This window comes from Fukomys damarensis, unplaced genomic scaffold (assembly GCF_012274545.1).
Source record: "Fukomys damarensis isolate Sample0158 unplaced genomic scaffold, DMR_v1.0_HiC HiC_scaffold_30, whole genome shotgun sequence".
Classification (NCBI taxonomy): Eukaryota; Metazoa; Chordata; class Mammalia; order Rodentia; family Bathyergidae; genus Fukomys; species Fukomys damarensis.
Window position 1 is genome coordinate 700,665 of NW_022900942.1, and position 11,911 is coordinate 712,575.

Consider the following 11,911-nt stretch of genomic DNA (forward strand, 5'->3'; position numbering starts at 1 on the left):
ATTCTGCTCTCCTGCTGTGATGCACCACACAAGCCCACAGCAATGGGGACAACAGGTGATGGACTTGATCCTGGAAGGCATGTGGTAACATAAGTACTTTATGAATTTTAATTAGTTGATAAAATGACTCAAAAATTTGTAAACACAACATTTCCTTCCTATTATATTCTCTATAAATGTATTTCTAAAACTACAAATAGAAAATAAACCCCAGGGACTGTAGTTAGACACAATGTATTGTGTATTTCAAAATAGATAGAAATACTTAATAGATACACAATAGGTAAAAGATAAATTTTGAATGCATTTGCCAGAAATAAATTATAAATATATAAGGTGTTGATTGCTAATTACACTGATTTGAAAATTAACAATGTAACATTGTACTTCCTAAAAATGTATAATTCTCAAAGGTTAATATTTTTCAAAAATAAATATAGAAGAACTTGGAATGGGTAAAATGGGTGGGAAAATAAATGCTCAAGGAAAAACAAAGAAGGGAAAGAAAGAGAAGAAAGATAATCCTGGGAAAAACTTACCTGTTTTGATATTAAAACAGATAAACTTCAGGTGGTTTCCATATAGTTCATTTTATTATCATTGTTCTACCAGATTTACCAATGACATGAAACCAGAAAATATTTCAGATACTGCCAAATTTGTTCTCCTGGGATTGTCAGATGATCCACATCTACAGCCCATCCTCTTGGGACTGTTCCTGTCCATGTATCTGGTCACAGTGCTCGGGAACCTGCTCATAATCCTGGCTGTCATCTCTGACTCCCACCTCCACACCCCCATGTACTTCTTCCTCTCTAACCTGTCCCTGGCTGACATCTGCTTCATCACCACCACAGTCCCAAAGATGATTGTGAACATCTCAACTCACAGCAGGGTCATCTCCTATGTGAGCTGCTTGACGCAAATGTCTCTTTTTATCATCTTTGGATGTATGGATGCCATGCTGCTAACTGTGATGGCCTATGACCGCTTTGTGGCCATCTGTCACCCTTTGAGGTACAATGTCATCATGAACCCAAAAGTTTGCTGGCTGCTGGTTCTGCTTTCCTTCATCATCAGTGTCCTTGATGCCTTGCTCCACACCTCCATGGCACTGCAGCTGTCATTCTGCACAAACCTGGAGATTTCCCACTTTTTCTGTGAATTGGATCAACTTCTCAAGATTGCCTGTTCTGATATCCTCATCAATAGCATGATGGAGTATTTGGTGACAGGACTGCTGGGTGTTGTTCCTCTCTCTGGGATAATTTTCTCTTACACTCAAATTGTCTCTTCTGTCCTGAAAATCCCATCAGCTGGTGGAAAGTATAAAGCTTTCTCCATTTGTGGGTCACACCTAATAGGACTTTCTTTGTTCTATGGCACAGGTTTTGGGGTGTACCTCAGTTCCACAGGTGCTCAGTCCCCCAGGATGAGTGCAATTATCTCAGTGATGTACACTGTAGTGACTCCCATGATGAACCCCTTTATCTATAGCCTCAGGAATAAGGAAATGCTGAGGTCTTTAGGGAAACTCATCTTTAGGATATCATCTTTCCATTCATATGTCAGATGCTTATACTCCTGGAATAAGTCAAAGAGAAAAAAGGTAATGAATGATTTGTAAGATTTACCAGTGTCTTTGACTATACCTGAGCAGAGATCAAATGGTAAAGGATGGCAATAGTGAAATCAGACTACTTGGGTTTAAATTCTACCAGTGATATCTTATATCTCTTTATTAGGGTTTGATACAAAGTTCCTGCATTTAAAGGGTGGCCTATTGGAGGTTGATTGGACAATGGGAGTGCTGTATTCAATATTGTATTACTCCACTCAAGATATCAGGACTGAGTATGCTGATAGAAACCTGGATCTGGATGGAAGATGCTGTTCCCTGGAGTTTTGACCTGGAAGGTCACATCACCCTTCCCAATTCCTCATTTACTCCCTGCTTCTTGGCCACCACTATGTGAGCAGCTGCCCTCTATTAGACCCCTCCACCATATCCTTCTTGCTGTGGATCTGGGTAACTCTGGACTGAATCATCTTAAGTCTGTGAGCCAAAATAAACCAGTCCTACCAGCAAAGGAAACAACATGGCAGAGAGATGAAACACAGAATGGGAGAACATAACTGCAAACCCCACAATTGACAAGGGGTTAATACCCAGCATATATAAAAATACCAACAACTGAATAGTAAAAAAGAAAATGTAAATGGGTAAGGATATGAATAGACATTTCTCAAAAGAAGAGAAAGGTGCGCAATCGATATATTCAAATTGCTCAATCTTTTCTTTCCTTATCCTTTCTTTCTTTCTTTCTTTCTTTCTTTCTTTCTTTCTTTCTTTCTTTCTTTCTTTCTTTCTTTCTTTCTTTCTTTCTTTCTTTCTTTCTTTCTTTCTTTCTTAACCAGGGATTAAACCAAGGACCTTGTGCTTGTGAAGCAGGTGGTGGAAGCAGTAAGATAAAACTTTGGCCCAAAATGCTCTCCAGATTTCTCTTTTTAATTTTATATTAATTAATTAATTAATGTATTTATTTATTGGCTGGGATCAGACTTAGGTACTTGTGCTCACAATCCAGGTAGCAGTACAACTGAGCTAAATACGTGGCCATTTAATATCTTTACATGCAAATCAAACCAACAGTGAAGATCTGGTCATAGTGGTAAATTTCTATAGGCAAAGTTTTTTTGGATGCTGAGGCATGCAGATTGTTTAAATGCATGAGTTCAAGATCAAAGTAACCAATACATTGAGATACTTTTTAAAGTAAAGAAAAAAAGAGATTGCTGGTGACTAAGCTCAGTGATAGGGCATTTGTGTAGCATATGTGGAGGACCTAGAGTTGACTCCCAGCACTAGAATAAGTAAAAAAAAAAAAAAAAAAAAAAAAAAAAAAAACACTAAGTGAAATAAATGTCACACATGTGTAAATAGTTTCTCTGGTGTGAATAAACTATAATAGTACATAAGATCCTAATGAGATAATTGACAATATGAAATAGGAAGAAAAGGACTAAAGGTGTAGGGGAAGTGGGAAGGTAGGGGAAAGGTAGGAAGGGAAAAGAAAAAATATGAGAAAATTAAAAAATGGAAATAAAGTGTTTGTAAATGGAGAGAGGAGGAGGGGGTGAAGGGAGTGCAGGGAAAAGGGGAAAAATGAGAGTCAAGACCTGTCATGTAAAGGTACAACATGCCAATAATGAATGTAACTGTAATGTATACCTAAAATGTACCAATAAACTCAATAAGGAAAAAATTATCATATTACCCCAGTGGAAATGTGTATGAGGTAAAGCATGAAAGACTGCATGGCAAAAAACTCCTGTCTTCCTATGTTTATTGTGGCACTATCCACAATAGCCCATACATGCAATCTACCTAAATATGCAGAACAAATGAATGAATAAATAAAATGTGTTCTATACAAAGAATGGAATATTATTCAAACATAAAGCACATGAAATCTTCTTTGTCATTGCTGACAGTGTGGATGAACTTGAGGGGTATTACATTAGGTAAAATACATCAGGTATAGAAAGATAAAAAGCATAATCTCACAAAAGTAACCTAACAAAGGTTATTTCATAGAAGTGGAGAGAATAGTGATTGCCGAGGATGGTTTAGAATAGGAAGGAGTGGCCCGAAGGAATAACCCATCTACAGGAAGTGTGTTATTTTGTGAGTGGAGTAGTCATTTCTGGTTTTTTATGGCCCAGAAGGGTGAATATAATTACAGAAGTGCCTCGTACATCTCAGTGCTGTTAGGAAAAGAAAACTTTATGTACTCACCAGGAGAAAATGTAAAAGTCTCAATGGTGGATATGCTAATCACTGCAACTTGATCACTACTCCAAGTATACAAAATGAAAACATTATTTTGTTCCTCACAAATATAAATTATTTAAAAAAAACAAACAAGTGCATAAGTAACATGCTCTATATTTCTCCTTTGCAACTCCTAGGATATTTTCCTCATTATCTTAAAAAAGGAGGTACTTTTCTCTTCATGAGATGAGATAAGTCCACAATGTCCCTTGGCTTCATCCACTCACCATGAAATTTATTTGAATATTTTCAAGACCTAGTGTAATTTTATTCTCTTTTTGTTACTGGTCTTGTGATTGATGGAAAATTTGAGTTTGTTTGATAATTTAGTAGGTAAATTTCTGTATTTTGTCAATATTCCTCTTTTTAAAAATGAGTGGGGATAAATTTTTTATGAAAGACCTTCCTAAGCAATCTTCCCATGAATTTCAAAAATCCTTATTGAAAATCCTAAATTCATATAGGAAGAGTTAATATGGCATAACTACATGAATAAACAAATGAAAAATGGAAATATTTTTTAAATATTTTAAAAGAAGAAAGTAGAAATTATCTTAGCTAATGCTTTGGAAATGTATATAAATGTGTTACTAGCATTCAGTCCTGAGAAATGAGGAGAGTTAATAAAAACAGAGAAATGGTGGGAAAGAAGTCCCTCCCATCACTGTTTCTTCATCAAGTCTCCTGAACTCTGCAATAATAAACACCCAAATCTTATTCTATTGGGCATGTACACTGTCAAAGGCCAAATCCCATTTCTTTCAGAGTAGAAATCTGCTCCTTCTTAAACATAATGGCTAATACAACACATTTTGAAATTTATTTCACCTCTTGTAAAAATCGTGGGGAGCAGTTTGTGAGTGTGTCAGTTGAAATGTCATTATCAACAACCAGAGACTATGTGGCCTTACAACAGAAATTTATTTTTCTGTTTCTCAATTTGGAATACAAAGATCAAGCTGTTCTGATGGGAGATCTTGGTCTCAAGTGATGGTGGCAAATGCTGCTGTCCATAATTTTATTCCTTTCACCCCATCGTTTTCCATCAGGGTCTTCAAAAATCTGAATGCTAAAAACCAAGCAGATGTCTCAGAATTCCTTCTCCTGGGACTGCAGGTGATCCAGAGCTGCAGCCACCCCTCTCTTTTTATGTGGCAGGCTGGAATCTCAGAAGAACTTTGTCCAGATAGGAACCTTGCATCCAGGACACAGGGAAATAGTTAGTCCATGTTTATTAAATTACACCCTTGCCAAATGACCAGACACTGGAATACAACAGGCAGCAAGGAAACACTGACAGTCTCTACTCCTCTCCCCCAAACTCACTCCACCCTCCACCTTGTCTCCCCAGGGCCCCTTACTCCAGCTCAGGTGTCAATATTTGGTAGTGGAATAGGGACAGCAGATCAGTCCTGGGGAGGCCAGTGATCTCTGGCATCACAGTCCCAGAGAAAAATAGAAGTGGCAGATAATTAACCCAGGCAGTGGGGTGACCCACTTTCTGACTGCACCTGCCCTCAAGGGAGCTCTTGGGAAGCTGGACAGGTTCGGCTGTTCCTGTCCGTGTACCTGGTAACCATCCTTGGAAATTTGCTCATCATCCTTGCTGTCAGTTCTGACTCCCAAATCCACACTCCCATGAACTTCTTCCTCTCCAAATTGTCCCTTAATCACATCTGTTTAAGTACTGCCAGGATCCCAAAGATCCTGGCGAACACCCAAACACATAATCACAGCATCACTTATACTAGGTGACTCTCTTAGCAATGATTTTTCTTGATTTAGAAAATTGCCTCCTGGCAATGATGGCCTAGGAATGCTAGGTGGTCATTTGTCACCCTTTCAGGCACATGGTCATCACAAGACCCTGCCTCTGTGTGTCTTGATTCTGCCCTTCCTGCTCATTACCTTCCTGCATGCTCTGCTCCACACTCTGATTGCACTGTGGCTGTTCTTCTGCACAGGCCCAGAGATTCTCCATTTGTCTGAACTTACTCAGATCAACAAGCTCACCTGTTCTGATGCCCTCCTCAATAATCTGTTAGTACATTTGGTGACTGGCCTACTTGCTAGTGCTCCTCTTTCTGGAATCATTTTCTCTCATATTCACATTATGTCCTCTGTCTTGAGAATGCCATCATTTGGAGGGGAGTACAAAGCCTTTTCCACGTGTGTGTGTCATCTGTCAGTTGCCTCTTTGTTCTATGGGACTGACTTTTGGAATTTACATCAGCTCTGCAATAACAAAATCATGTAAGAAGTCTAAAGTGGCTCCCATGATATATTCTGTCACTCAGATATGGAACAATTTGCCTATAGTTTCAGGAATAGGGACATTAACAATCTCTTTGAGCAAACTCATCAGTAAGTTAACCTGTGTTATGTGATGGGCTGTCATGATGTTTTGGATGTAAATTTCCAGAGAAAGTAGAAAATGCTTGGCTTACAGGTGAGCCAGGATGCTGAGAACTTCTCTCAACACACTTTTCTAATGAGATAATGGCATAAACAATCAGATGCTTTCAACTTGCCGTACATCCTAAATTTTTAAAAGTCTAATAGTGAAGTGCAACACATGATTTTATATTCTAAACACAGTTTCTTTGCTCAAGTTTCTCAGAGGCAGAACTTGAAGTGGCTCCTAATTTTGGCAAGTTTTCTATGTTCAGTGTCAGAAGAAGGCCAGTTGACAAGGTGGATATGTTAGGAACAGTATTTAAGCAAATCCGTGTTTATATATAGATAATGATTTCCACCTGGCTGTATGTATGGTTAGGACTACATGAATTTCATTCTAGAATGAGCCCTACTTTTAATATTGATAGCCTGTGAAGTTGTTGCTGAGAGCTGTTACTCATAAATGTGGCCTTCATGCCAACAATAGTATTCACCATATTTATGATTTGAACTTATAATATTTGCATTATTGTATCATATCAGTGTTTTGAAATAATTGTGACATTTGAAATCGATTAGTAAAGATGCCTTCAATTCTCTTAAGAAAAAGAAACCCAGCATTGATAAAATCAAACAATAAAGACAAGCTCTATCCCAAGGACTTCACAGGTAAGGGATTTACTATAACACAGAGCTGGCTTCATTCACTTTTCTGTGAGGTGTTCTCATCCTTGATTGTACTCATCTCGCCAATGATTTAACTGAGTGCTGGTGTTATACCTGGCTGGACATGGTACCAGAGACAATATGCTCCGGACACTTCCCTTGGTGCCTCAATGTATAACTTTTCTATGGTTTCACCAGATATCATCTCTGTAGTGGTCGAAAAGTAGGCCTCATAATATCTTATGATCCAGTTCTAATAGTAGATGAATATCTTAAATGATATATGGCTTAATCTTACTTGGGTGTGAAGAGGGGATTTAAGAGGAGATTTCCTCGATTATCTCGGAGGACTGTACATATTATCAAATTTTATTAAATGACAGACAAAAGGGTAGGAGATACTAGAAAATCAGGATGCATTTTATGTGCTGAGACAGATACTGGACTGATTCAGCCATTATTGGTTCCCAGTACTGTGGAGGGCTGAGCAATAAGGGATGGACTGATTTGCCCTCCTTTTGGCTACTCCATTTTGCTTTATATCAGACATGTGCTCTGCTTCAAACTGAACTGTTTAAAAAACCTACAGCAAAACAGTCATTAACGTTTCCTCCTATAACAAGCATGGCTTTTACATCATCCCATACTTATCTTGCTGAACCCTATAAGGATGATATACATCCCCATCTTGAAGAACACAAAAAGCATATGTCCCTTCCTTATGCTCCCTAACATCCTCCTCCCATATCTGTGTGTTTTGTTATATATATTTTGTCAGGTTAAAGACAGCTATACAGAGTGTCCTTAGTTTCCCTTCTTTTTTCTCTCTGTAGTACTCACCCACTACTCCTTCTAATGTATGCAAGAACTCTCTTTACTACAATCTTGGTAAATTACTTTACTGCTCTCTTCAGGAGATAATTTAATAAGCCTTAAACAAAAGTTATGTTGTAATTTAGCAATTATAAGCTATATAAAATCCATCTGGTGAATTTTGGCCAAAAAAATCTAGCACATATCTTGGTTTTATTTATATGATCATTTGGAGTTTGGCAGCCCATCGGCAAGAATAAACAGTTTTTTAAAGAAATTAGAACATCATAATCAAAGCACAAGTACTAAAATAAAAAAGCAGGTAATGTAAAGATCCATTTGAGAGACAGTTTTTAAAGGACTAAAATAGTGATTACAACATGCCGACTTTTAGATCCTTTAATTAATGGAGATTATCCATAAGTCTGGTAATTCATTAATTTTTTAAAAAAATTAACTGGAAAGACTGAAAATTTAAAAATTTAACTTCAAAATACAAAACCCTTTTTGAGGTGTATAAATTTTACCACAGACTCTTATTGACACGTGACAGGGGTTAGTTACTAATGTAGTTGGTAACTGCCAGTGGGGGACAGCATTTGGAGCCCCTACTTTTTTTCTTCTCATTGAGTTTATTGGTACATTTTAGGTATACAGCACAGTTACATTCATCATTGGGATCTTGTACCTTTCCATGAGAAATCTTGGTTCTCAATTTTCCCACATACCCTTGCTCTCCCTTCACCCCCTCCTCCCTTCCCTGTTTACAAATACTTTATTTCCATTTTTTTCATTTTCTCAAATTTTTCTCTTTTTGCTTTTTTACTTTTCAGTATTCTTCTGATTTTTCCTACACCTTTAGCCCTTTTCTTCGTATTTCTCATTGTTAATTATCTCATTAGAATATTATGTACTATTATAGATTTTATACACCAGAGAAACTATTTGGTATTCACACAGGTGTGACATTTATTTCAGTCAAGAGTATAACCTTAATATGTATCAATTTTCCTATGAATGACTCTAATTTCTCATTCTTCATGGCTGAGTAGTATTCCATTTTATAGAAAAACCACATCTTCTTTATCCAGTCTCCAACTGATGGTCAAATGGGCTCTTTCCAAGTCTTAGCTATTACAAACTGTGCTGCTATAAACATAGGTGTGAATATGTCACTGTGATATGATTCTTTTTTTTGTACCAGGGATTGAACTCAGGTCCTTGTGCTTGCAAGGCAGGCCACCAAACCGCTGAGCTAAATCCCCAGAACTGTGATATGATTCTTTTAATTCTTTTGGAAATACATCCAGCAGAGGGCTGGTTGGGTCAAATGGAACCTCTAGTCCTACCTCTTTGAGATATCTCCATATTGATTTCCATAGTGGTTGCACCAGTCTGTACTCCTCCCAAAAATGGACACAGGTTCCTTTCTCCCCACAGCACTGCCAACATTTGGTACTGTTTGATTTCTTGATAGCAGCCATTCTTTGTGGAATGAGGTGGAATCTCAGTGTTGTTTTCATCTGCATCTCTCAAATGACCAGGGATGTGGAGCCCCTTCTTATATGCAGTTTTTATTAGTACTGTCTTGACATCATATATCTCTGGATTATACTTTTCTACTGGGTGTTCAAGAGCAAGTTAAAGTGAGGCCTATATTAATTAAAATTGGCCTGTTCCTATCTATAAAGGTCAACTAAGTCGCCACAGGTGTTAATTTGAAATGTGTGTACAGCTTTTCAGCTCCTGTCAGTGTCAGCCATGAGGATGTGTTATAGCCTTGCTTGAACATGTTATTTATTGTGAAAATATGGGATATTTTTCCCTACAAGTGAAAGTCCTTTAGTACACTACTGATTCTTATCTTTTTGTGTCCAACAATCTCCCTGCTCAGGAGTTTGGGTGGCTTACGTAAGTTGTAGGTTCTTGTAGCAAAGGTTCGCTCACATTCTGGGTTCTTTGTACACCTTGAAGGGTCAGGGCCAAAATAATGTCTGTCTTCTTAGCCCAGTCTGGTCTCTAAACTTTAATTGTTGATCACCCAGATGAGAAGATAAATAACACTAGCACAGTAATAGGAATAGTGAATTTAATGACTATAATTTTACCTGAATCTTAAGCACGTTGGACTATAAAATATAGTCCAAAGTCTGTTATTTTTTAATCAGTCATGGTTGTTCTAGTATTTGAATCTCTGTAACATGTTAATAGAAAAAAGTTTTAAATTGAGAGTCACACATAATATTTTAGCATGACAATCATGACATTATCTTTGTAATAAACTTAAATATACGTCTTAATATAAAAGAGCCACTATTAAATGCACTCATTCTCCTCCATAAATCCAAACAAAATGTTACTCAAATAATTATCTTTTGATAGGATGCCATCTAAAAATACATCAGTGTATAAAAGAACCTTTTATCATACATAGCTGGAGTGTAAGATAAATGGAAATATCTGAATGAAAAGGTTATTACCATAAACAACACAGTAGAAAACCTGTGCAGTCAGAAAGCATGAATACATTTACTGTACCAAAAATTTAAGAATAAAAATCATAATTACATGTATGAAACCTCATCCCCTTTAAATTACTTTGGTACCTAAAATATCTTTTCAGTAAAATCTTGGTTTTTTTTCACAGAAAATTTCATCTTTTGGGGATGACCAATGTAAATATATCACAATAGCATATTTGGAATTTAACCCTTTGTTGACAACCAATGTAAAATTATGACAATAGCACATTTAAGCAATATTCACTAATGTAACTGTCTTTTAAGGCTATAAAACCTTTTGGATCAGTTTGTCGGAAGAGTACAGAGACTGTTGAGGTTCCCCTAGAGAGCAAAGGATGGAAAACATTTACAAGCAGCCACATTTTTTTCTCCAAGAGGAGTCTCATTAAGTAGTTCCCTGAAACCTAAGGGTCTCCATTGAATTACCTTGATAAAGCTTATTTAGCAACCTCTACAAACCAGATTGTAATAATTAATACACTATTTGTCACAAATTAAAGTTTTGGAATGATTACACTTAGACAACAGTAGGTATTACATATTTTTAACCTTTTAGCAACCTAGGGGTAAAAGCATCACTTTAACTTTAATAATATTTATCTATAAGCCAATTTAAATTGAAAGCCACTACAGTTTTTAAAAAATTTAAAGGTCAAAAATGGGAAAAAATTGTTGAACACAACCAAAACAGATTTAGATTTGCACAAAAAACAACAAAAATATAAGGCAATTTATAAAAGTAGGCTGCACTGAAATATATTTAACTGAAATGAATTAAAATATTCTTTTGTAATTTTAGCTTCATAATGGTAAATAATTCTAGTCAAACCTTTTTGTAAGTCAGTTAATAGAATTATCTTGTAGAATTGGAACAAATGAAAACTTTTTGCCAATATGTGCTAGCCTTTTATAACAAGCTTGAAACCAAAAAGAAAACACTTATATTTCCTTGATAAATCACTTCCACCCACTGTCTCAACATACCTAGGCTTTCTTGTCTTGTGTATCTCTCTCTTTCTATCTAAGACAAATATACAAACTCATTTCATATCAAAAATATATCTTGGGCCAGGGATTTAGCTCAGTGGTTCTGGTGCTTGCCTTGCAAGCACAAGGACCTGAGTTCCATCCCCAGTAAAAAAAAAAAAAAGAAAGAAAGAAGTATATCTTACTTTACTTTTAGCTTCCTTAATATTTTCTTGAATCATTTACAATAAACCTTCTAAAATAAACTTGTCTTCGTTATTAAAATTTACAGTGGAAGAAAATGACTAAAGGTGTAGGGAAAGTGGGAAGGGTAGGGAAAAGAAAATAAGGGAAAAGAAAAATATGAGAAAATGAAAAAATGGAAATAAAGAGTTTGTTAATGGGGAGGGGAGGAGGGGGAAGAGAGGGCAGGGACAAGGGGGAAAAAAGAGAACCAAGACCTGTCATGTGAAGGTACAGGATCCCAGTGATGAATGTAACTGTATTGTAGACCTAGATTGTACCAATAAACTTAATAAAAAGAAAAATAAATTTACAGAGTCCCATTTTTTTCTTCTGTTCTCAGATTGTAACATTTTAAAACTTGACTGGCTGCCAATAGAACAGTAGTGAATTTGAGTTCTTCATCCACAAAGTACAGAAAAGAGCAAGTTAACCCTGTAATTACAATTCTAGAATTTGCAGTGCACAA

General features: G+C 36.5%; 1 protein-coding gene across 1 annotated transcript; it reads left to right on the forward strand.

Moving 5' to 3' along the window:
- Positions 1-625: 625 nt before the first annotated feature.
- Positions 626-1,627, forward strand: LOC104866675 (olfactory receptor 7G3-like). The gene has a single exon (XM_010630852.1). It carries the CDS (start codon positions 626-628, stop codon positions 1,625-1,627), a length of 1,002 nt encoding a protein of 333 aa, XP_010629154.1.
- The last annotated feature ends 10,284 nt before the right edge of the window (positions 1,628-11,911 follow it).